Genomic DNA, 27,245 nt, shown 5'->3' with positions numbered 1-27,245 from the left:
ACAATATTTACCTTGGTTATTACATACATCATAATGTACTCCCATCATTAGATACCAATCCAAATTCCAATTCAATATGGAACACACAACATTCATGCCTTCAGACAATTTTCCTGACGTGCACTGTTTGCATCACGTGATTTATGTGAAAGTAATGACTTTCACTCATTTATCATTTTTCTCTGAAATTTATTAATAACACTACAGAGTGGCCCATAAACATTATACTCTATGCTACACAAATTGTATGGCTGTAGATACTTACTTAAAACTACCCACACAAAGTGTCACTGGGTCACTGGTAACAAATGATTGCTGGTGGTTGGGTCTGAACTGGCGACTTGTAGCAGACCAGCCAGTGACACTAACCACTATGCCACACTGAATGCAGCACCACTTTTCGCATCGCCCCCTCCCCTGGAGATACAGTGACTTCCTGCTTCAGAAGTTCTTATTAGAGCTGACTGCAACACCCTGGATCTAGATCTTGTCTCTGGCCCTATGTACGGCAGTGTTGGTGGATCCTCGCACTCTGGTCATGTTGTGACATCCTCTTCACTATGACAAGTGTCGAAGTTAACCAATTGCAGCTTTGTGATGACTAGGTGGGACTTTAGTTTCCTTGAATGAGAATTCTCCAATCATCAGTCTGCACCTAGGACTGTAATAAGGCTTCATAAAGAGTACATGGCCATCCCTGCACTTTTATCTTGAGGGACATAATCTTCAACTTCATATGTGACGTCCGACAAGCAGCAAAGGATACAGGTGGCCCAAAGTAGCATTTTGATCACTTTTCCGATAGTCCCACTTCCTGCACAAGTGTGAAAATCCATACCCAATCTTCTGGACTAGTCAGTGCTTGACGTTAACTACTCTTGGGATCCAGGGTCCAAGCCATCTGATTTTCATCTTCCATCTTGGTGATGAGGTGTTTCATCTAGTCATCCTGAATATCGTCTCTTTGAAATGGAAACTACGTCATTTTGACCTCATGACCAGGTAGTATCTAGCTTCGCTTTGTTACATGTGAATGCTGTGACAGGCATAACTGTGTCCCAAACTCCGTGTTCAGCATACATTAAGAGCATATCTGCCATTGTCTTATTAAATCATTCAGAGATACCATTCATCTGTGAGTGACGTTGCTATGTGAAAGCGTATCTGACATTATCTTATTAAATCGTTCAGAGAGACCATTCATCTGTGGGTGATAATGCAATGTGAAATTACCACTGATACTAGTCTCGACTAGAAAACTTTCCACAATCAGAGATCATCACTTAGGTGCTCCATACATCAGAATGATGTCTTTTACAATTTCGGGAGCTTCAGCAGTTGGCAGAGTTTTAGTGACAGCATGGTGGGTGAGGTAGTCAGTTCAGACTGTTGTCCATTGATACCTGTTTGTCAACTTTGGGAATCTCCCTAAGAGGTTGATTCCAACTAGGTGGAATGTTGTTGCTGCAGTTGGAGTTGGTACCAGATGCGCTGGAGGTGGTTTGGGGCAGACGCTCCCACCTCTGGTAGTCCTTACAGTGGCCCATGTAATGGCTAATGGCTTGACAGGGGCCTGGCTGATGCCTAATTCTGTTTAGAACTTCATGGATCCCAGGTGATGAGATTTCATCCATGCTGCTTTGTTCGGCCACAGAAAGCTTTGAAAGGCAATTAGTGTCCATGTGTTAAATTCTGTTTTTACACACCTCAGTGACAATGCATTCCTGAAGTCACCAGTCGACCTGAGATATGAAGCAGGCCTTTCAACAAGTATAGAGCATGGTGTTCAATCACAGTGGAGAATGGTTTGTGAAAGAAGTGTGACCAGAACATTTTGATTTCCCAAACTACTACAAGATACTCTTTCTTGGTTGTAGAGTAGTTCATCGTGGACTTGGAGAGTACTCTGGTAGGATAAGCTCTCACCGTTTCATTTCAATACCTTCCTGAATTTATACTAGAACTACATCTTTTTCAGAGCCCCTAGCACTGGTGTGAAGTTCGGTTTATGCATTCTCTTCACAAAATGCTAGGACGAGATGATGTTAGCGCCTCCTTCAGGACAAGAAAAGAACTTAATTGTGCCTTGTTCCGCGAAGATTTAGTGTCTCTCTGCAGTAGTTCTTGCAAGGGGCATGATTTTGTAAAGAAATCCTTTATGAATCACTGGTAGTATGATCACATTATGAGAAAACTTCTCACATCACCAATCTGCTGATGAGTCAGGAAAATATGTGACTGATATCCCCCAGATGGACACCATCACAATCACCATCCACTAGGCGGCCCAAGGTTTTTATTTCTTGGTTGGCAAAGAGGCATCATTTTGGATTCGGTTTGAGACACACTTCAATAAAGTTGTCAAGCAGCCTAGATGTCCTTCAGAGAAACACCACCACCCCCTTCCCCAAAAGAAAAATAAAGTATCATCTTTCCATATATCTTGCACATTTTAGGGGTCAAGCAGGTTGTCTATCATCTGCTTGAATGTGGGTGACATATTATATACTACAACCAGCATAAATTTGAACTCGGAGAGACTATCAGTAGTTAGGAAGCCACTCATTCTCTGATCAGCCAATAGCGTGTTTGCATGTCCGTATTTGAGAAATACTTTGCTCCTCTCAAGCAGTCTAAGGTATGATCAATAGACACACATTTTTTTCATGATTTTTTTCAGTTGTTGGGATTTGATGGAAACAACATGTGGGGTTCTTCTTCTTCACGAGAACCATCAGTGAAGACTAAGGACTCTCTGAAGATCCAATGTTGTCATCTTGCAGCACCACTTCTTTCTCCCAGACTATCCATTGCTCAGCCAGTGATCCCTGAGAACTATAACAGTGTTAAAGGGAATTGAACCAGCAAAAATATGTATCGTTTGCATCCTCTTTTAGTGGTAAACACTATTTTTTTCCTTTAATGAAAGCTTTTCTCATAAGGACTGTCATATCAGAAAGAGTACTTATCTCCAATGTCCAAGGTTCCATTTTATTCAGTGACTATATAAATAATATTTACGAGGGTGGACTGAAAAGTTCTCTGAATCAGCACAAGAGGTTAGCGGTAGCGCAACAATTTGTTCACATGATATTCATTGGACTGTTGCCTGCAAACAAATGCCACGTCAAGAAAGCTGCGGCAGTGATGTGGCTCTGTGGAAAAAATAGAGATTCAAGCAGTGATTAAGTACTTCGTAAAGAAAGGTATGAAAGCAAAGGACATTGATGCTGATTTCCAAAATACACTGGGGGACTCTGCTCCTTCATATTCAGCTGTCGCCAAGTGGACTAATGAATTTAAATTAGGTCGGGAGAGCTTAGATGATGATCTGCGCAGTGGTCAGCCAAGATGTGTCACTACTCCAGAAATCATTGCAAACGTGCACAAAATTGTCATGGAGGATCACTGATGGAAATGCGTGAAATTGCACGTGCTTGCCAGATGTCATATGAAAGGGTATATCACATTTTAACTGAAGAATTAGAATTGAAAAAATTGTCTGCAAGATGGGTGCCGTGACTCTTTGACGCTGGATTAAAAACACATGCCATCACCGTGGCAAAATTACATGAAGTAAGGTATGAACCATGGACCTTGCCGTTGATGGGGAGGCTTGTGTGCCTCAGCGATACAGATAGCCGTATCGTAGGTGCAACCACAACGGAGGGGTATCTGTTGAGAGGCCAGACATACGTGTGGTTCCTGAAAAGGGGCAGCAGCCTTTTCAGTAGTTACAGGGGCAACAGTCTGGATGATTGGCTGATCTGGCCTTGTAACAATAACCAAAACGGCCTTGCTGTGCAGGTACTGCGAACGGCTGAAAGCAAGGGAAAACTACAGCCGTAATTTTTCCCGAGGGTATGCAGCTTTACTGTATGATTAAATGATAATGGTGTCCTCTTGGGTAAAATATTCCGGAGGAAAAATAGTCCCCCATTCGGATCTCAGGGCGGGGACTACTCAAGAATATGTCATTATCAGGTGAAAGAAAACTGGCGTTCTACCAATCGGAGCGTGGAATTTCAGATCCCTTAATCGGGCAAGTAGGCTAGAAAATTTAAAAAGGGAAATGGATAGGTTAAAGTTAGATATAGTGGGAATTAGTGAAGTTCAGTGGCAGGAGGAACAAGACTTCTGGTCAGCTGATTATAGGGTTATAAACACAAAATCAAATAGGGGTAATGCAGGAGTAGGTTTAATAATTAATAGGAAAATAGGAATGCGGGTAAGCTACTACAAACAGCATAGTGAACGCATTATTGTGGCCAAGATAGATACGAAGCCCACACCTACTACAGTAGTACAAATTTATATGCCAACTAGCTCTGCAGATGACGAAGAAATTGAAGAAATTTATGATCCAATAAAAGAAATTATTCACATAGTGAAGGGTGACGAAAATTTAATAGTTGTGGGTGACTGGAATTCGGTAGTAGGAAAAGGGAGAGACGGAAACGTAGTAGTAGGTGATTATGGACTGGAGCAAAGAAATTAATGAGGAAGCCGCCTGGTAGAAATTTGCACAGAGCACTTCATCAAAGGTAACACTTGGTTCAAGAATCATAAAAGAAGGCTGTATACATGAAAGAAGCCTGGATATACTAAAAGGTATCAGATAGATTATATAATGGTAAGACAGAGATTTAGGAACGAGGTTTTAAATTGTAAGACATTTCCAGGGGCACATGTGGACTCTGACCACAATCTATTGGTTATGACCTGTAGATTAAAAATGAAGAAACTGCAAAAAGGTGGGAATTTAAGGACATGGGACCTGGATAAACTGAAAGAACCAGAGGTTGTACAGAGTTTCAGGGAGAGCATAAGGGAGCAATTGACAGGAATGGGGGAAAGAAATATGGTGGAAGAAGAATGGGTAGCTTTGAGGGATGAAGTAGTGAAGGCAGCAGAGGATCAAGTAGGTAAAAAGACTAGGGCTAATAGAAATCCGTGGGTAACAGAAGAAATATTGAATTTAATTGATGAAAGGAGAAAATATAAAAATGCAGTAAATGAAGCAGGCGAAAAGGAATACAAACGTCTCAAACACGATATCAACAGGAAGTGCAAAATGTCTAAGCAGGGATGGCTAGAGGGCAAATGTAAGGATGTAGAGGCTTATCTCACTAAGGGGTAAGGTAGACACTGCCTGCAGGAAAATTAGAGAGACCTTTGGAGATAAGAGAGCCACTTGTATGAACATCAAGAGCTCAGATGGAAACCCAGTTCTAAGCAAAGAAGGGAAAGCAGAAAGGTGGAAGGAGTATATAGAGGGTCTATACAAGGGCGATGTACTTGAGGACAATACTATGGAAATGGAAGAGGATGTAGATGAAGATGAAATGGGAAATACGATACTGCGTGAAGAGTTTGACAGAGCACTGAAAGACCTGAGTCGAAACAAGGCCCCCGGAGTAGACAACATTCCATTAGAACTACTGACGGCCTTGGGAGAGCCAGTCGTGACAAAACTCTACCATCTGGTGAGCAAGATGAATGAGACAGGCGAAATACCCTCAGACTTCAAGAAGAATATAATAATTCCAATCCCAAAGAAATCAGGTGTTGACAGATGTGAAAATTACCGAACTATCAGTTTAATAAGTCACAGCTGCAAAATACTAACGCGAATTCTTTACAGACGAATGGAAAAACTAGTAGAGGCCGACCTCGGGGAAGATCAGTTTGGATTCCGTAGAAATGTTGGAACACGTGAGGCAATACTGTCCCTACGACTTATCTTAGAAGCTAGATTAAGGAAGGGCAAACCTACGTTTCTAGCATTTGTAGACTTAGAGAAAGCTTTTGACAATGTTGATTAGAATACTCTCTTTCAAATTCTGAAGGTAGCAGGGGTAAAATACAGGGAGCGAAAGGCTATTTGCAATTTGTACAGAAACCAGATGGCAGTTTTAAGAGTCGAGGGACATGAAAGGGAAGCAGTGGTTGGGAAGGGAGTGAGACAGGGTTGTAGTCTCTACCCAATGTTATTCAATCTGTATATTGAGCAAGCAGTGAAGGAAACAAAAGAAAAATTCGGAGTAGGTATTAAAATCCATGGAGAATAAATAAAAATGTTGAGGTTCGCCGATGACATCGTAATTCTGTCAGAGACAGCAAAGGACTTGGAAGTGCAGTTGAACGGAATGGATAGTTTCTTGAAAGGAGGATATAAGATGAACATCAACAAAAGCAAAACGAAGATAATGGAATGTAGTCGAATTAAATCGGGTGATGCTGAGGGAATTAGATTAGGAAATGAGGCACTTAAAGTAGTAAAGGACTTTTACTATTTTGGGAGCAAAATAACTGATGATGGTCGAAGTAGGGAGGATATAAAATGTAGACTGGCAGTGGCAAGGAAAGCGTTTCTGAAGAAGAGAAATTTGTTAACATCGAGTATAGATTTAAGTGTCAGGAAATCATTTTTGAAAGTATTTGTATGGAGTGTAGCCATGTGTGGAAGTGAAACATGGATGATAAATAGTTTGGACAAGAAGAGAATAGAAGCTTTCGAAATGTGGTGCTACAGAAGAATGTTGAAGATTAGATGGGTAGATCGCATAACTAATGAGGAAATATTGAATAGGATTGGGGAGAAGAGAAGTTTGTGGCACAACTTGACCAGAAGAAGGGATCGGTTGCTAGGACATGTTCTGAGGCATCAAGGGATCACCAATTTAGTATTGGAGGGCAGCGTGGAGGGTAAAAATCGTAGAGGGAGACCAAGAGATGGCTACACTAAGCAGATTCAGAAGGATGTAGGTTGCAGTAGGTACTGGGAAATGAAGAAGCTTGCACAGGATAGAGTAGCATGGAGAGCTGCGTCAAACCAGTCTCAGGACTGAAGACCACAACAACAACAAGGTATGAATTGTTGCCAAACCCACTTTATGTACCTGACATCACTGCATAAGGCTTCCATCTCTTCCCAAAATTGAAAATTTTTCTTGGTGGACAAAGATTAATTTTAAACGAGGAATTGATAGCTGGATTTGACAACTATTCTGCAGGCCTGGAGGAAAATCATTTTCGAGATGGGATCAAGGCACTGGAACATCGTTAAACAAAGTGCATTAATCTACGAGGAGACTACATTGAAAAATAAAAAAAGTTTAAGTGATGTAAGTACTTTTTTCTGTTCCATTCTGAGAACTTTTCAAGCCACCCTTGTAGCATCCAGGTCCTTATTATAGATAGACAGAGTAGTCAGGTGATTCTTCCTTTTCATCATGTATTAGGACACCTTCAGGTTTCATAACTGTTTAAATCATCTTGGTTTAAAAAAAAAATCTGTATACAGTGTGCTTCATAAAAGAAGTCTCAATGTAAGAAACAGTTGAGTAACAGGTATCAAACTGCCAAATGGCATAGATTTTGCATATTTTGGAACTAAGAACCAACTGACGTATCTTCTGCATCTGACATCTGTTAAAAACTAAAGTACTGATAGCAAAGTGAAGCACTGACATGAACTGAGGTATGGTTAGCACACTGTTTGGTCTTAATTGACATCACATTTGGCAGTAGCTTTAAAATTCCTTCGGGAGTGCCAACCCCATCATAATAATGTCCTTACATACAGATATGGTTGATGCTCTGTGTAATTGTAGATATACTGTCCTAGTTCCGACCCAACATTGGCTAGATAAAGGGCACTGGAATGGATGATTGGATTTAGTGCGCCAGTATTAGCCATATTTACCAAGCGGGAAAGCGCCGGCAGACAGGCTCAATGAACAAAACACACACACAGAATTACTAGCTTTCGCAACCGATGGTTGCTTCTTCAGGAAAGAGGGAAGGAGAGGGAAAGACGAAAGGATGTGGGTTTTAAGGGAGAGGGTAAGGAGTCATTCCAATCCCGGGAGCGGAAAGACTTCCCTTAGGGGGAAAAAAAGGACAGGTGTACACACGCACACATATCCATCCCTCTCCCTTAAAACCCACATCCTTTCGTCTTTCCCTCTCCTTCCCTCTTTCCTGAAGAAGCAACCATCGGTTGCAAAAGCTAGTAATTCTGTGTGTGTGTTTTGTTCATTGTGCCTGTCTGCCGGCGCTTTCCCGCTTGGTAAGTCTTGGAATCTTTGTTTTTAATATATTTTTCCCATGTGGAAGTTTCTTTCTATTTTATTTACATCAGTATTAGCCATATTGTTAGATAACACTCTCATAAAAATGTAGATGTTGTTGCTGATGTTTCCACAGAGGGGACAAAAGTCATGGGATAGTGATATGTACATATACAGATGGCAGTAGTATCATGTACATAAGGCATAAAAGGACAGTGCATTGACAAGCTGTCATTTGTACTTAGGTGATTAATGTGGAAAGGTTTCCAACATGGTTATGGGTGCACCACAGGAAATGAGACTTTGAACACAGAATGGTAGTTGCAGCTAGACCCATGGGACATTCCATTTCAGAAAGTATTAGGGAACTGAGGTCCAGTGCTGTCAAGAGTGTTCCAAGAATACCACATTTCAGGCATTGTCTCTCACCACAGACATCACAGTGGCCTATGACCTTCACTTAGCAACCGAGATCAGTGGGGTTTGTGTAGAGTTGTCAATGCTAGCAGACAAGTAGAGTTGTCAGTGCTAACAGACAAGCATCACTGCATGAAATAATGGCAGCAAGCAATGTGGGCATACGACGAATGTATCCGTTACATAATGAGGTGAAATTTGGCATTAATGGGCTTTAGCAGCAGACGACTGAGGGGAGTGCCTTTGCTAACAGCAGGAAATCACCTGCAGTGCCTCTCCTAGGCTTGTGACCATATCAGTTGGACCGGATACGACTGCAAAACCATGGCCTGGTCAGATGAGTCCCAGTTTCAGCTGCTAAGAGCTGATGGTATGGTCTGAATGTTGTGCAGACATCATGAAGCCACAGACCCAAGTTGTCAACAAGGCATCGTGAAACCTGGCGGTGACACCGTAGTGGTGTGGGCTGTATTTATGAGGAATGGGCTGGGTCATCTGGTCTAAATGAACTGATTATTGACTGGAAATAGTTGTGTGCAGCTACTTGGAGATCATTTGCAACAAACAACGATGAAATTTTTATGGATGACAGTGCGCCATGACACTGCACCACAATTATTGGTGATTGGTTTGAAGAACGCTCTGGACGATCTGAGCATATAATTGGGTCACCCATATCGCCTAGCAGAGTGCCCTCAAATGTTTACGCGACATAATTGAGAGGTCAGTTTGTGCACAAAAGCCTGCACTGACAACACTTTCGCAATTATGGTCAGCTATAGAGTTGTCACGGCTCAGTATTTCTGCAGGAGACTTCCGACAACTTGTTGAGTCTATGCCACATTGAGTTGGTGCACTACGCCGGGCAAAAGCAGCTCCTACATGATATTTGGAGGTATGCCATGACTTTTGTCACCTCAGTTATTATAAACTGTGTTAAATTCATCTTGTAATTTTGTTATCCCTCCAATCATCCAAAATGTTCTCTCTCAAATTGATGCTCTTTTCACAGGATTACGCACATCAACCACTATCTGTTGTGTCCTTATTTGTGAAGGAGTACCTTTTCTTATGGGAAAGTGGACTATTTGTGAAACAGATTCTGAAGCTGATGTACTGGCTGCAGTTCAGTTCCCACACAGGTATCAGTTTGTCACTTTTTCGTATAACATTTTTCAGTTTATTATAATGTTTTTAGTTTTTCTGTGAATAACCATGTATAAATGGGCTGGCTTTATTTTTAAAAATTGAAGTATTACAGAAATAGTTTTTGTTCACTGTGTTTCACAGCATATACATCATAGTCTGCAAGCCACCTAACAGTGTGCGACAAAAGGTGCTTTTGATACTACCATCTGATTCTTCTCCCACCCCACCCCTTCACCCCATCCACACACCCTGTTCCACTCACAAACAGAATGAGGGAAGAATGATTATTGGTAAGCCGTTGTATTAGCTCCAATTTCTCGAATTTTCTCATTGTGGTCATTTCGTGAGATGTATGTGGGTGGAAGTAATACATTATCTGTCTGTTCCTGGAAAGTTTTCTATCGAAATTTTGATATCAAACGACTGCATCTGATATAAACACCTCCCTTGTAATGTCTGCCACGGGAGATTGTTGAGCATCGACGTAATGCTCTTGTATCTGTAAAATCATCCCTTGTTGAAATGTGCCTCTGTTTGTTGTGTTCTCCCCCCCCCCCTCTCTCTCTCTCCCTCTCTCCCTCTCCCTCTCCCTCTCTCCCTCTCGTCCCCCCCTCCCTCATCCCTGTCTCCCTCTCCCCTCCCTGCCCCCACCCCCTCTTCCATGAGTCCTACCTGGTAAGGATCCCACATTTATGAACAATACTCAAGAATCAGGTGCGCAAGTCCCTTAGAAACCACTTCCTTTGTAGATTAGTAATATTTTCTTAGGATTCTGATATGAATCTCTATCTGGTATCTGCTTTTCATACTACTTGTTTTATGTGGTCATTCCAATAAGGTTGCCGTGAATGGTTCTTCTTCTTCATTCTTTTTAACTGTCACTTTTGCCTGGGAGACCATGTGTGTCCTCCGCTTTCCTTCAACAATCATTTCTAGTCCTGGCTTTCGTTGTCCACTCTCCTTTTCTTTGGCCCACCGCCTTCATATTCCTATTGATATTGTCCATGGCATTCCTTGGCCCCTTCTGCCTACCACGGATCCTGATAATCATGCTCATGGTAGACTTTTATCTTCCGTTCTAATTAGGTGTCCAGACCACACCGGTCTTCTTTTCTTCATCCTTCAGATTATATCAATTTGTAAATATGGCTCTACCAGTTCCTGGTTTTTTAATACCCTCCATTCCTGTGACTTAGTGTCCCTTCTTGGGACAGACATTGTCCTTAATATCTTTCTGTCTAAGACTAGCAGATTTGTTCATCTGTTTTCCTTCATGTGAACGTTCCAAAGCCATATACAGATACTGGGAGGATTAAACTCTGGTATGGTATGGTTTTAAAATTTCTTGAAACTGCACAGCACATCCCATAAGCCAAAATATCCTCCACTTATTCTGGCATCCTTGCTTTGATCTCAATTTCCATTCTAGTCTGCTCCCTAAAAATACTTCCAAGTATTTAAATGTGTCTACTCTTTTGAAAGTGGAGTTTGACTGTTGGATGCCTTGCTCATGACAATGAATAGTTACTTCATGCTCGTTATGCTGGATAGTTGCTCCTAGATATTTTACAGTGAAACTATTTCCAACAGTTTGTCATAAATAGTGTAGTTACAGAGTAGCGGATTTCTCTTCCTGTGTATGCGCATTACGTTACATTTATTTGCATTCATGGTCAACTCCCAAAGCTTTCACCAACCATTAATCCACTGCAGATCATTCCGCAAATTGATACAGTCTTCTGGTGTTGCTACTTTCTTATAGAAAATCACATCATCTGCAAACAGTCTTAAAGAACTTCCAATGCTTTTGGTTAGATCATTTATATATGTTGTAAATGGTAATGGTGCTGTCACACTTCCTTGGGGTACTCTAGAAATTACCATTATATCTGTCAATTTTGTTTCATTAAAAGTGATATATTGAGGTCTGTCTTCTGCAAGGAAGTCTTAAATCCAGTTGCAGGTCTGGTCTTGAAAAGTCCCCCCCCCCCCCCCCTCCCACTAACCATCAATGGGGGACACTGTCAAATGCCTTCCTAAATTTAAGGAACACAGCAGCACCGTGAGCACCATTATCTACAGTGCTGTGGATGAACAGAGCGATCTGAGTTTCGCAAACTTGTTTATGTAATCCATGTTGATTTCTATAGATGAGATTTTTGTTTACCAAAAATGTCATAATGCTTAATTCCATAATTCTACAATCTCAATGATATAGGCCTATAATTATGTGCATTTGTCCTATGGCCTTTTTAGAAAATGGGAATGAACTGTACTTTTTTCCAGTCACTAGGCATCCATGATAAATTGCTGCTGGAAGGGAGGGTAAGTTCTTTCATGTCATCTTTGTAGAACCTTATAGGTATCTCATCCGATCTTGATGGCTTTCCACTACTGTGTGATGGTATTTGCTTTTCTATTCTGCAATCAGTTATCTCAATACCTGCTATTTCGACATTTGTACTATGATTGAAAGGATGGGCCTTGTTCTGATTTGCCACAATGAATCAATGTCTGAAGAATGATTTCCGTATTTTGTCCTTCTTTCTATTATCTTCCAATTTGATGCCAGTATGGTCACCGATTGAATGAGTAGAGGATTTCAAGCCACTTACTGGTTTTACATAAGACTAAAACCTCTTAGTGTTTTTACTCAAATTGACTGACAAATGTCGCTTTCAGAGTCAAACAGTTTTCTATCATGGCTATTAAACCACGGTGGGTCTTCACCATCCCTTAAGACCTTGCTGTAAACATACCTGTCTAAGATGTATTGAATGATGCTTTTGAATTTTTCCATTTGTGTTCCACATATTCGTCCTTGCCATTGAGTATTGGATTCTGACTTGTCAGATACTCTGCAATTTGTACCCTGTCACTCTTGGTAAACAAAAATGTCTTCCTACTTTTCTTAACATTCCTTGTGAAATCCTTAGTCATAGTTGCTATCATAGCCGTATGATTACTGATACCTTATTCTACATTAACTGATTAAATATGATCAGATCTGTTTGTTACTAGGTGGTGTAAGATGTTACCTTAATGATTTGGTTCTATCTGTTGAAACAGTTTCGTACAAGGCATTCAGGATGTCTCATGAGTCCCTGTCTCTGGAACCAGTTTTGATAGCACGACTCACCCAATATATACCTGGCAAGTTGAAGTCACATCCCCATTACAACAGTATGACCAGGAAAATTTTAACAATATTCTGCAGGTTCTCTCTGAACCACTCTGCCATTACAACTCCTGATTTAGGTGGTCAACAGAAGCGTCCAATTATCATTTTTTTATTGTCCTTTGATGCTTAGCTTGATCCAGTTAAATCACCTTTGGAATACATGATTGATGTTGTTCATTACTTTACTGCAATGAATACACCATTACCAATGGCAACTAACCTACCCTTACTATAAATATCCCAGTCTGACCATAGAATTTCTCTGCTGTTAATTTCTGGTGTCAACAATCTTGCTGTTATTAATATTATCTCGTGACTCACCCTGTATGTTGTTACCATGAGGCTGATGTATAATTTCTTTTTAAATATATTACTGGTTTCAGAGACAATTTTCCAGTGTCTGTTCTACGTTACAAAAACAGGACAATTTTCATGTAAAACCTATGATTGAAAATTTTGGTATAATGCAAGCAGTGCTCAAGAATTTTTGTTAATAGCAGGTGATACACACACAGAAATTATAAAACAAATGTCAAAATTAATATTTTAACTAGATTGGAATCCATATAATCCTGATCATTGAATATAGATAATGGAGAAAAGAGCAGCAATTGATTGCGAAATTACTTTAGTCTCCGGTATTCTCTACATCATCCAATATTGTTTGCTACATGTCGGTTTGGACTAATGTCATTTGTTATTATAAGCACTGAATATGACTGTATAATAGTTCATATCTGCTGTAATAAATTGATGGATTTAACAATCAGTTGCTGCTCTTTTCTTCATTGTCTAAATAATATTTTGTTACACACTGGTAGATGCGTGAAGTGTCAAAGGATTATTTTTGTAATAATATATCACAAAAACTCTCTCTCTCTCTCTCTCTCTCTCTCTCTCTCTCTATCTATCTCTCTCTCTCTTTTTCTCCCTCTTTTATTTATCTGTGTGTGGCATGAGAAAGAAAGACTGATTGTTGGGGACTTCATCGGGTGAGATTTGGAAACCTGAGAGCTTAAAGGTGGAAGGCAGGGTAATATGAAAAACAGAGATTACTACTAAAACACCATGCTTGGGTTAATAAGAGTGAGAAGCTAAGTGCATTGTACGTAATGGAGGTGGAAGAGAGTGATGAAAAATAGACGGGGAAGACGACAAAAGATCTAGAAAATTGAAACGGAATGAAGAAAAGAGTAGTCACAGTGTAGAAAAGCTGAGACAGAAGAAATTAACATAAATTAAGGCCAGGTGGGTGGCGAGAACCAGGGACATGTCGTAGTGCTAGTTCCCACCTGCGGAGTTCTGAGAAACTGGTGTCTGGGGAAAGAATCCCGATGGCGCGTGTGGAAACAGGCGCTGAGGTCACGAATGTCATGTTGTAGAACAAGTTCTGCAGCAGGATATTGTGAATTGCCAGTTTATACTCTCTACCTATGCCGATTCATCCTAATTGATAATTTGGCTGTAGCCACGCTGATATAGAAGGCTGAACAGTGTTTACATAATAGCTGGTACGTGACATGTCATTTTGCAGGTGGCTCTCCCTTTGATAGTATATATTTTACCAGTTACAGGGCTATTATAGATGGTGGTAGGAGGGTGCTTAGGGCAAGTCTTGCAGCGGTAAGGGTCACGGGGGTAGGAGCCATAGGGTAGGGAGATGAGTGCAGAAGAACCATTGGGTCTGACAAGAATATAGCGGAGATTGGGAGTGCGATGAAAAGCTATTCTAGGTGTAGTGGGCAAAATTTTTGACAGAATGGGTCTCATTTCAGGGCATGATTTTAGGAATTCATGGCGTTGTTGAAGTAGCTGATTAACACATTCCAGACCAGGATAATAATGAGTCACAAATGGTGTACTCCGAAGTGCCCCCTCCCACCTCTGTTACGTACAATGCACTTAGCTTCTTACTCTTATTAACTTATGCATGATGTTTTAGTAGTAATCTCTGTCTTGCATATTAACTTGTCTTCCACCTTTAAGCTGTCAGGTTTTCAAATCTTGTCTGATACAGTCCCCAACAATCAGTCTTTCCTTCTCACCTTGTACAGTAATTTTCCCCTGACCTGTGTTTCTGGGTGGCTTTCCCAAAATCTACCCCTTTTCCTAGACCTCTCCAGTCCTTATCCTTTCACCCATCTTCCTTCCCCTTCAACCCTTCTGCCTGAAAAAGGAGCCACTGGCTCTGAAAGCTTGCCAATCACAATAATCTTTTATGTGTATGCTCTGCCATCACTTGGTGTGTGTGTGTGTGTGTGTGTGTGTGTGTGTGTGATTGTAAAACTAATTTTTTATAATAGAGGGAAACATTCCATGTGGGAAAAATATATCTAAAAACAAAGATGATGTGTATGTATGTGTGTCTATCGACCTGCCAGCGCTTTTGTTTGGTAAGTCACATCATCTTTGTTTTTAGATAAACTAATTTGTTACAATTGTTGCATTGTATTTTTTAAATAGCTCATTGATACTAGTGGTTTTTTCATTAGTTTGTGTCCACATTACTGGAAGTATAATAAGGCACACAACACAGATTAGAAACTACATAAATTGCCACGTTGCTGTGACATCCGACCACTCATATATCTTTTTGCATATACAAACTCTTAAATAACTCACATTATTTTTTTTATGATTGCCAATTCTTAAAAACACACAGTAAACATTGTTTTTCAGCATGTTCTTCGACACTTTCAACATCCCCCCTTAAAATATAATGTTTGTTTTCAATTAAATCAGGATTTTCACAATTTTACTTAATCACACAGTAAGCAGTTGTCACGTAATATTTTTCGAAAACAGATAAGTTGTGGTAATCGTTTGATAATAGCATTCCTAAATTTCTCAGACATTGATCTTCGCAGAACTTTATTCAGTATATCTACTAGTTGTCCTTCTATACTACAGTATTTTATCCCAAACAAATCGTCTATGCACTGCTCACTAACATAGTGAAATTTCACACCTATATGAGGCAGTGACATCCATAACACATCATTGTTGATTGCAAGCTTGTAGCATTTATCCCCATGTACATGTCCAGATTTTCTCCCATGACCATTTCAAAACTCTTCCCAAGTCTCTTCAGTATATTTTCAGTTTTCTTCAAGTCTTTTCCTATTATGATTCAATCATCAGCTTGCATATCCAAGTATCGATACATTTCTTCAGTTACATCTTTAAATATGCTCTAATCTGAATTCGACTGAATTAGTCCTTCTGTTTTTGGAAAATTTGTCAGAATTTTATTCTATCTGGATGGAGCTTGTTTAAGTCCATACAGAGCTTTCTTCAAAAGCCAAATTTTTCCAGCTCCTTCATATCCTTCAGGTATCTTCATAAAAATCTCTTCATCCAGTGTCCATAGAGAAATGCTTTTTTGTTCATCAATAAGTCTCACATGGAAATGTTTCTGTGCTGCCCGAGCAAACAGTGGTCTTACTGAACATCTGTCTAGTGCTGAGCTGAATAATTCCTTGAAATCTATACCCATTTCTTGTTAACAATATCTGACAATTAGTCTGGCCTTCAGTTGACCATCATGTTTGACTTCAATGATCTGTTTGCTTCTTAAGATCTCATTCCCTTTTGCCTTCTCTGGATTGACCAACTTCCACATTTCATTCTGTTAGAGAGATTTCTCTTCTTTATCTATTGCTTGTCTAGACCATTAATACATTCTTTCTGTCTCTAATAATGTGGGTTCTTGCATCTTCAGTGCATGTTCTTTCCTCTTGATTTTTCTTCTCCTTTATTTCCTTGGTATTTAATTTTATTTATGTGATTGTTAGTGTCATTTGATAGTTTCTTTTGTCACATACTGTTCAAATTTGACATCTCTTGACACAGCAATATTCCTTCTATCTGCAACAATCAGTCTGTAGCCATTTGGAGCTTAACCAGCCAAAATGTGTGGATTACTTGTTTCATCTAATTTCTTCAAGTGGCTTAGATTTTTGGCAAAAACTCTTTATCCAAAAATTTCAAGTTTTGAAGTATCTTGTGTTTTCCCAACCCATTTTTCTGCAGGTGTGGCACTGATTGATAGATGAGCTCATATTGATCAATATGTAGCTGTGAGCATTGCCTCTTCCCATAACCCTTTCTTCAGTTTGTTATCGAATATTGTTGCTCTTGCCTTGTTCATTATTGTCACATTTAGTCTCTCTGCTTTCCCAATAACTTGAGGACTATAAGGAATACTGTAGTCTAGCACAATTCAATTTCCTTCACACCAGTTCATAAACTCGTGGATGGTGTATTCGCCACCTTTATCGAATCTTATTTTTGACACTTTCAGATTGAACTAGTCTTCACTTTCTTACACCCCCCCCCTGCAGGTTCGGGGGTTAGAATAGGCCCCCGGTATTCCTGCCTGTCGTAAGAGGCGACTAAAAGGAGTTCCTCCCCTTCAAGGGGGTAGTTAGTGCCTGCGTCCGGAGACGGACGGTTTCACGACCTATATTTGCGTTCATTTTGGTTTTTCACTTCTTCTGGTTTCTTCCTTCCTTTGGTTGGTTCCTTTCTTTGTTCTTCTCCATCTCACTGTCTTACTTACTCTTCTCCTTGCCTTCTTCTCCTTCTTTGGTCTCCGCGTCGGCGTTTGAGACAGTCTGTCCTTTATTTCCCTCTCTCCTTTCTTTTTCCTCTTCTTCCTTCCTCCCTGTACGTGCCTGAAGGCCGACCCACGCGTTCGCACGCGTAGCCGGTAACGGGGGTAACGCGTAATTCCCCGCCCTGGGTAGACAAGTAAGGCACGCACATACCCCCTGGTAAAGGCCAGGCCCAGGGAGGGGTGATTGCCCTTCCGACCATGCCGATTGGTCCCTCCGTCCGTTTCTCGGGAGGTGTGACCTGAGGTGTGAACAATCACCTAAGGTGGGAGTGCCCTCTCAGAGGGTCCCCACAAGGAAGGAGCGCGCCATTGGAGACGCTGGCAATCATGGGGGATTACTCTGCAATGGATTTGTCTTCTTCTTCTTCTTCTTCTTCTTCTTCTTCTTCTCTCTCGACTTCTGCCCACAAACGGAAACTTGACCAGCCACCAGTGACAAAAGTACTACCGCCTACCCCACAGTTCCTCGTAGTTTCTCGATCTGAGGACGGAAAGGATTTTTCCTCTGTCAATCCTTTCGTTATCCAGAAGGGCGTAGATGCCATAGCCGGATCTGTTAAGTCTCGTACCAGGTTGCGTAATGGTACCTTGTTACTAGAAACTGAGAGCGCATTTCAGGCACAAAAACTGCTTCGGGCCACACTCCTGTACACGTTCCCTGTCCGGGTGGAGGCTCACCGCACATTGAATTTGTCTCGTGGTGTGGTATATAATAGATCACTCGACGGATTGACTGACGAGGAGATTCAGTCTTTCCTCGCTGAGCAGGGCGTGACGGCTGTCCATAGGGTCATGAAAAAGGTCAACAATGACCTTGTACCGACCTGGACACTTTCCTTGACCTTTGTAGTGTTCAGCTGCCGTCGCACATCAAAGCAGGCTAAGAGGTTATTTCTGTTCGCCCCTATGTCCCAACACCTACGCGCTGCTACCAGTGTCAGCGTTTTAATCACACTCGCCAGTCTTGTTCCAATGCGGCTACATGTGTGACTTGTGGCAGGGATGCCCATGAGGGTGACTCCCCACCTCCGTCTCCCCGTTGTGTGAACTGTCACGGTGACCATGCTGCGTCCTCCCGCGACCGTCCCATCTACAAGGAAGAACGCTATATCCAAGAAATTCGGGTCAAAGAGAAAGTCTCCACCTCAGCTGCTCACAAGCTATTCGCTAGTAGGAAGCCCACGTTGCTCCTAGCGGGGAAGTACATTACGGTCCTCGCCTCTCCTCGGACTACCAGGGAGGTGGCGACGCAGACATGTGATCTGACCTTCAGCACTACGGTCGTCCGTTCGGCCAGTGCTAAGATCGCCCGGTCGACGTCTCCTCTTCCTCCCGTCGCCCCTCCGACACAAGCACATTTATCAGCTTCTGCCAGGACGAAGACCCAGAAGTCAGATGCACGGGCCTTCAAGAGGGAACCATCTCGTTCAGACCTTGTACGTACCTTGAACCCTCAGCCATCGACCAATCTTTCCACAAAACGACCTTCCAAGAAGGCTCATAGGAAGCACAGTTCTCCTTCCCCGCCACGGCGCATTTCTCCTTCTGCGCCATCCAGCGGTTGCCGCCCCAGGCCGTCATCCATTTCGCCTGGTCGCACCCCTGGTAGCCCAACATCTGGCCGTTAACCAGCGGAGGAAGCTCCCCCTCCCGGCCATCTTCATAAGATGGCCGAAGAACCTATAGAACAAATGGACGATGACTGTCCGCCTCCTGCTAGCGGCGGCAGGGCTCGCTCGAAGCCAGGCCCTCAGCGGCCTTCGAGATGACCCCTTCTTGCATCTTCTTTTTCTCACGATGGCACTTATTCACTGGAATATTCGCAGCATTCGCTCCAACCGAGAGGACTTGAAATTGCTGCTCTGCTTGCACCGTCCGCTCGTCGTAGCCCTCCAGGAAACGAAGCTATGCCCATGCGATCAAATTGCCTTGGCACACTACACCTCTGTGCGTTTTCACTTACCCCCTGTGGCAGGTATTCCGGCTCATGGAGGGGTTATGTTGCTGGTCCGGGATGATATCTACTATGATCCCATCACATTGCACACCGGCCTGCAGGCAGTTGCTGTCCGCATTACTTTCCCCACTTTTACATTTTCCATTTGTACCGTTTACACTCCATCGTTGTCTGCCGTTACCAGGGCAGACATGCTGCAAATTATTGCTCAGCTCCCTGCACCATTTTTGTTAACTGGAGACTTCAATGCTCACCATCCTCTTTGGGGCTCTCCAGCATCCTGTCCGAGGGGCTCCCTGTTAGCAGACGTTTTCAACCAGCTCAATCTTGTCTGCCTCAATACTGACGCCCCTACTTTCCTTTCAGACACCTCTCACACCTCTTCCCATTTAGACCTCTCTGTATGTACTACCCAACTTGCATGCCGGTTTGAGTGGTATGCGCTTTCTGATACATATTCGAGTGACCACTTCCTGTATGTTATCCATCTCCTGCATTATACCCCCTCTCCGTGCTCAACTAGTTGGAACATCTCCAAAGCAGACTGGGGGCTCTTCTCTTCCAGGGCGACCTTTCAGGATCAAACCTTCACAAGCTGCGATAGTCAGGCCGCACACGTCACGGAAGTCATTCTCACTGCTGCTGAGTATTCCATCCCTCACACTACTTCTTCTCCATGCCGTGTACCGGTCCCCTGGTGGACCGCAGCATGTAGAGACGCCTTACGTGCTCGTCGACATGCTTTACACACTTTTAAACGCCACCCTACAGTGGCGAATTGTATCAATTATAAACGATTACGTGCGCAGTGTCGTCGTATTTTTAAAGAAAGCCAGCTGGGCTGCTTTCACAAGCACCTTCAACAGTTTTACTCCTTCTTCTGTTGTCTGGGGTAGCCTGCACCAGCTATCTGGCACTAAGGTCCACTCACCAGTTTCTGGCTTGACGGTCGCAAATGACGTCCTTGTGGCCCCTGAGGATGTCTCCAATGCCTTTGGCCACTTTTTCGCAGAGGTTTCGAGCTCCACTCATTACCCCCCTGCCGAAAACGGGCAGAGGAGGCTCAGCCACCTAATTTCCACGCCTCGAATTGTGAAAACTACAATGCCCCATTCACCATGCGGGAACTCGAAAATGCACGTGCCCGGTCACGGTCCTCCGCTCCGGGGCCTGATTCTATTCATATTCAGATGCTGAAGAACCTTTCTCCTGCGAGTAAAGGTTTTCTTCTTCGTACTTATAATTCCATCTGGATTAAGGGTCATATTCCCACATGCTGGTGCAAATCTATTGTTGTCCCGATTCTTAAGCCGGGGAAGGACAAGCAGTTGCCTTCCAGTTATGGACCCATCTCGCTTACCAGCTGTGTCTGTAAGGTGATGGAGCGAATGGTTAACTCTCGTTTGGTTTGGCTGCTCGAATCTCGACTCCTACTAACCAATGTACAATGTGGATTTCGTAGGCGCCACTCTGCTGTTGACCATATGGTTACCTTGTCGACCTTCATTATGAATAACTTCTTGCAGAAGCGCCCGACCGTGCCTGTGTTCTTTGATTTGGAGAAGGCTTACGACACCTGTTGGAGGGCGGGCATTCTCCGCACCATGCATACGTGGGGCTTTCGCGGTCGCCTCCCTCTTTTTATTCGTTCCTTTTAAATGGATCGACAGTTCAGGGTACGTGTGGGTTCTGTCCTGTCAGACACCTTTTGCCAGGAGAATGGGGTGCCACAGGGCTCCGTTTTGAGTGTCGCTCTCTTCGCCATAGCGATCAATCCAATAATGCATTGCCTCCCACATGATGTATCAGGCTCCCTTTTCGTGGACGGTTTTACCATCTATTGCAGCGCGCAGCGTACATGTTTCCTGGAGCGCTGTCTTTAGCGTTCTCTTGACCGTCTTTACTCCTGGAGTGTCACCAATGGCTTCCGTTTTTCTGCCGAGAAAATGGTCTGTATTAACTTCTGGCACTACAAAGAGTTTCTCCCATCGTCCTTACAACTCGGCCCTGTTGCTCTCCCATTCGTGGAGACAACAAAATTTTTAGGTCTTACATTTGACAGGAAACTTAGTTGGTCTCCACATGTGTCATATTTGGCTGCCCATTGTACCCGTTCTCTAAATGTCCTCCATGTTCTCAGTGGCACGTCGTGGGGAGCGGATCGAACTGTCCTACTTCGCCTATATCGGTCGATTGTCCGCTCCAAGCTGGATTATGGGTGCTTTGTATACTCCTCTGCACGGCCGTCCATCTTACGCCGCCTCAACTCCATACAACATCGGGGTTTACGGCTTGCGATCGGAGCGTTTTATACTAGTCCCATCGAGAGTCTTCATGCTGAAGCCGATGAATTGCCACTCACCTACCGGCGCTATATACTGCTTTGTCGTTACACCTGTCGGCTACTGTCAATGCCCGACCACCCATCGTATCGTTCCTTTTTTGACGACTCTCTCGACCGTCAATACAGGTTGTATGTCTCTGCCCTGCTACCCCCTGGAGTTCGCTTTCGTCGCCTCCTTCAACACCTTGATTTTTCACTCCCTGCAACTTTTAGAGTGGGCGAGAGCCACACGCCACCTTGGCTCCAGGCTCAGGTTCGCGTTCACCTTGACCTCCGCTCACTCCCAAAGGAGGTTACCCCCAGTTCGGTATACCACTCCTGTTTTGTTGAACTTCGTTTGAAGTTCATTAATATGACCTTCATTTATACAGATGGCTCTAAGACCAATGACTGGGTCAGGTGTTCTTTTATTGTCGGGGCACAAAGTTTCAAATACCGGCTACATGGCCATTGTTCGGTCTTCACAGCTGAGCTCTTTGCCCTCTACCAGGCTATTCTTTACGTCTGCCGCCACCGACATTCTGCTTATGTCATCTGCTCCGCCATCCAGAGCTTCAGTGATCCGTATCCGGTTCACCCTTTCGTGCACGGGATCCAACGCTCTCTTCAGCAGCTGGTGGACGACGGGTCTCCAGTTAGCTTTATGTGGGTTCCTGGCCATGTCGGTATCCCTGGGAACAAAGCTGCAGATGCCGCGGCCAAGGCTGCGGTCCTCCAGCCTCGGACGGCTTCTTGTTGTGTCCCTTCATCAGATTGTAGCACGGTCATTTGTCGGCGCATTTTATCGCTGTGGCATGCCGATTGGGCTGCACTTAGGGACAACAAGCTTCGGGCCTTGAAACCTCTTCCCGCAGCTTGGACATCCTTTTCACGTCCTTCTTGGCGGGAGGAGGTCGTTTTGGCCCGGCTACGAATTGGACACTGCCAGTTCAGCCATCGCCATCTGCTGACGGCAGCGCCGGCGCTGTTCTGTCCGTGTGGGCAATTGCTGACGGTCCGCCACATTTTAACGTCCTGTCCGGATTTTATTTCGCTGCGACTTGATCTGGGCCTGCCATGTACTCTGGATGCCATTTTAGCGGATGACCCAGGAGCTGCTGCTCGCGTTCTTCGTTTTATCAACTTGACACACCTATCTAAGGACGTTTGATTATGCTGTAATTTTTTAATCCTATGCCTGAGAGCACAACTTAATCATAGGTAACACTTGGTTTAAGAATCATGAAAGAAGGTTGTATACGTGGAAGAACCCTGGAGATACTAAAAGGTATCAGATAGATTATATAATGGTAAGACAGAGATTTAGGAACCAGGTTTTAAGTTGTAAGACATTTCCAGGGGCAGATGTGGACTCTGACCACAATCTATTGGTTATGACCTGTAGATTAAAACTGAAGAAACTGCAAAAATGTGGGAAATTAAGGAGATGGGACCTGGATAAACTGAAAGAACCAGAGGTTGTACAGAGTTTCAGGGAGAGCATAAGGGAACAATTGACAGGAATAGGGGAAAGAAATACAGTAGAAGAAGAATGGGTAGCTCTGAGGGATGAAGTAGTGAAGGCAGCAGAGGATAAAGTAGGTACAAAGAAGAGGGCTCGTAGAAATCCTTGGCTAACAGAAGAAATATTGAATTTAATTGATGAAAGGAGAAAATATAAAAATGCAGTAAATGAAGCAGGCAAAAAGGAATACAAACGTCTCAAAAATGAGATCGACAGGAAGTGCAAAATGGCTAAACAGGGATGGCTAGAGGACAAATGTAAGGATGTAGAAGCTTATCTCACTAGGGGTAAGATAGATACTGCCTACAGGAAAATTAAAGAGACCTTTGGAGAGAAGAGAACCACGTGTATGAATATCAAGAGCTCAGATGGCAGCCCAGTTCTAAGCAAAGAAGGGAAGGCAGAAAGGTGGAAGGAGTATATAGAAGGTTTATACAAGGGCAATGTACTTGAGGACAATATTATGGAAATGGAAGAGGATGTAGATGAAGACGAAATGGGAGATACGATACAGCGTGAAGAGTTTGACAGAGCACTGAAAGACCTGAGTCGAAACAAGGCCCCCGGAGTAGACAACATTCCATTAGAACTACTGACGGCCTTGGGACAACCAGTCCTGACAAAACTCTACCAGCTGGTGAGCAAGATGTATGAGACAGGCGAAATACCCTCAGACTTCAAGAAGAATGTAATAATTCCAATCCCAAAAAAAGCAGGTGCTGACAGATGTGAAAATTACCGAACTATCAGTTTAATAAGCCACGGCTGCAAAATACTAACGTGAATTCTTTACAGACGAATGGAAAAACTGGTAGATGCAGACCTCGGGGAGGATCAGTTTGGATTCCGTAGAAATGTTGGAACACGTGAGGCAATACTGACCTTACGACTTATCTTAGAAGAAAGATTAAGAAAAGGCAAACCTACGTTTCTAGCATTTGTAGACTTAGAGAAAGCTTTTGACAATGTTGACTGGAATACTCTTTTTCAAATTCTAAAGGTGGCAGGCGTAAAATACAGGGAGCGAAAGGCTATTTATAATTTGTACAGAAACCAGATGGCAGTCATAAGAGTCGAGGTGCATGAAAGGGAAGCAGTGGTTGGGAAAGGAGTGAGACAGGGTTGTAGGCTCTCCCCGATGTTATTAAATCTGTATTTTGAGCAAGCAGTAAAGGAAACAAAAGAAAAATTTGGCGTAGGTATTAAAATTCATGGAGACGAAGTAAAAACTTTGAGGTTCGCCGATGACATTGTAATTCTGTCAGAGACAGCAAAGGACTTGGAAGAGCAGTTGAACGGAATGGACAGTGTCTTGAAAGGAGGATATAAGATGAACATTAACAAAAGCAAAACGAGGATAATGGAATGTAGTCAAATTAAATCGGGTGATGCTGAGGGAATTAGATTAGGAAATGAGACACTTAAAGTAGTAAAGGAGTTTTGCTATTTAGGAAGTAAAATAACTGATGATGGTCGAAGTAGAGAGGATATAAAATGTAGACTGGCAATGGCAAGGAAACCGTTTCTGAAGAAGAGAAATTTGTTAACATCGAATATAGATTAATGCATCAGGAAGTCGTTTCTGAAAGTATTTGTTTGGACTGTAGCCATGTATGGAAGTGAAACATGGACGATAACTAATTTGGACAAGAAGAGAATAGAAGCTTTCGAAATGTGGTGCTACAGAAGAATACTGAAGATAAGATGGATAGATCACGTAACTAATGAGGAGGTATTGAATAGGATTGGGGAGAAGAGAAGTTTGTGGCAGAACTTGACTAGAAGAAGGGATCGGTTGGTAGGACATGTTTTGAGGCATCAAGGGATCACAAATTTAGCATTGGAGGGCAGCGTGGAGGGTAAAAATCGTAGAGGGAGACCGAGAGATGAGTACACTAAGCAGATTCAGAAGGATGTAGGTTGCAGTAGGTACTGGGAGATGAAGCAGCTTGCACAGGATAGAGTAGCATGGAGAGCTGCATCAAACCAGTCTCAGGACTGCAGACAACAACAACAACAACATGCCTGTTAATTTGTCTTTTATAGTGTCGTCCCTTTTAGTTGCTGTTTTAACCTTGTGCCTCGCGGTACATTCCTAAATTAGTCAGGGCGCTAATGACCATTGTAGTTGTGCGCCCAAAAAAACAAAAAAAAAACTTTCTTACACATATTTTCTTATCAGTTTAGCAGCCTCTGACTTGCATCGTAACAAATAAGTTACACAAAAATGAGTGAAACTATCCAATACTGTCATGTAATATCTATATTGATGAAATGTTGGGGGTTCTGTGTCTCCACAGATGGCAGTATGTATTATTTCAAGTGGTGTTGTTGCTCTTTTTCTCACAGTAGAAAAATACTTTCTTGTTAGCTTAGCTCTCACACAAGCTTCACGCAATTTTTCTGCTGAGTATAAAATGTTAGGAACTCCAGCGCACATTCTCTTGATCTGTGAAGTGCAGCATATGTCTGGATGACCTTGCTTGTGATGCCATTCTTGTTTTGCTTCTTGTGTCAGTAGTGATTACATTTCTGATTTACTATTCACTTTGTATAATCCATTTCTTGTTTTATGTCATTTAAAAATGAGTATTTTGTCTTTTGAACCTAATGTTTAGTAAACACAAATGTACAGTACTACTCAGTTGAGGAACATACTTAACATATTTGAGAACACAGTTATCACTCACAAACTTGTCTGTTGCTACTATTTTCATTCAGCCACCTTGTTTGGCAACTTTCACAACATATAGTATTTCACAATTGTTAATTTGTCCACTTCATTAAACATACGTCCTGTATGTGCACTATTATCAACCATGATGATATCTTCTTTCTCTTTGGCATCTTGTGAAACCTTTTCTTCATTACATTCATACACAATTGGTGCAGTGTCTTTATTGATGTCTTGTTTCTTGCTTTCTTGAATGACTAGATCTTGTTTAACAATATAAGAAATAGATAGTGCTACTTACCATAAAGATAACACTTCAAATTGCAGACACGCACAACAAAGACAAACTTATACATAGATTCTCCCATAGCCTTCATCAGAAAGGATAAAACACACACACACACACACACACACACACACACACACTAATAACCACACCACACACACACATGACTGCTTTCTCCAGCAGCTCAGAGTGGAGTGCATTGGCATTGCATTATAATACCTGTTCAAAAACCAATAATTATTTCTGTTATATGAAATATGTAGCTAATTTTGTTAGATATTTGTCTCATGTATGGAATGACTGAATATTTTGGTTTCATTTCTTTTCCTCTCTCCTTTTACTAAAGTTATTTCTATTTTATAGCTCTTATTTGAATAGATTGTATTGACTAATTCAGAATTGTATCCGTGTTGTATGGCCATGTGTCTCAAGGTATTAAGCTCGATTTCATTGCTCTTATCAGGTTGTGGTAAATGGATTGTGTTCTCTATCGTGGCATGAAAAACCACTTTTTCATTTGTCGTGGGATTGCATGAGGCATTGTGGATTATGTTACCAGACTGAGTTGGTTTCCAAAAAACATTAAATGTGTGAGTTCCATTTTCTTGAGGATAGTGACATCTCAAAACTTTATGCTCTTCTCTTTTTCATATTTGTTGACTGCAATTTAATGATTTTATCTGTCACTTACATTAAGTCATTTTAAAGACTTGCACCTAAAAGTTTTTCGGTGTGGCAATTGAAGAGTAAAAATATCGTATTCTCTTATCCGTTGGAACGAATTTCAACAACTGGTTATTAAGAAGCTGGAACTTTTACCATTTGTGCAAGCAAATTATCTCAGAAAGGAGGAATTTGTGGATGGGGAGGAGAACACCCAGCGTGTTGCAAAGGAAACACGATTGGCTTGGAATATGATGATTCAACATTTATATAAACATTTCGTACTACTACTTTTCGATCTCATGCTTCAGAAGCTAGAGAATATGAATGAAATGTGAAACTATTTCCTAACACAAAACCTTTTGCTTGTAGTGGGC

At 42.3% G+C, this 27,245-nt stretch overlaps 1 protein-coding gene across 3 annotated transcripts in view; it reads left to right on the top strand.

The window, feature by feature from the left end:
• The window catches only part of LOC126267979 (centromere protein I-like), a 351,312-nt gene that overhangs the window by 184,268 nt on the left and 139,799 nt on the right, over positions 1-27,245 (top strand). For all 3 annotated transcript variants that reach the window (XM_049973330.1, XM_049973337.1, XM_049973346.1), the window contains exon 11: positions 9,505-9,634. In XM_049973330.1, the coding sequence (XP_049829287.1) occupies positions 9,505-9,634 (130 nt within the window). The remainder of the gene's footprint in view (positions 1-9,504; positions 9,635-27,245) is intronic.

The sequence above is a fragment of the Schistocerca gregaria genome, chromosome 1 (genome assembly GCF_023897955.1).
Source record: "Schistocerca gregaria isolate iqSchGreg1 chromosome 1, iqSchGreg1.2, whole genome shotgun sequence".
Lineage (NCBI taxonomy): Eukaryota > Metazoa > Arthropoda > Insecta > Orthoptera > Acrididae > Schistocerca > Schistocerca gregaria.
The sequence above is the reverse complement of the archived record's forward strand: the minus strand, read 5'-3'. Positions and strand labels throughout refer to the sequence as shown.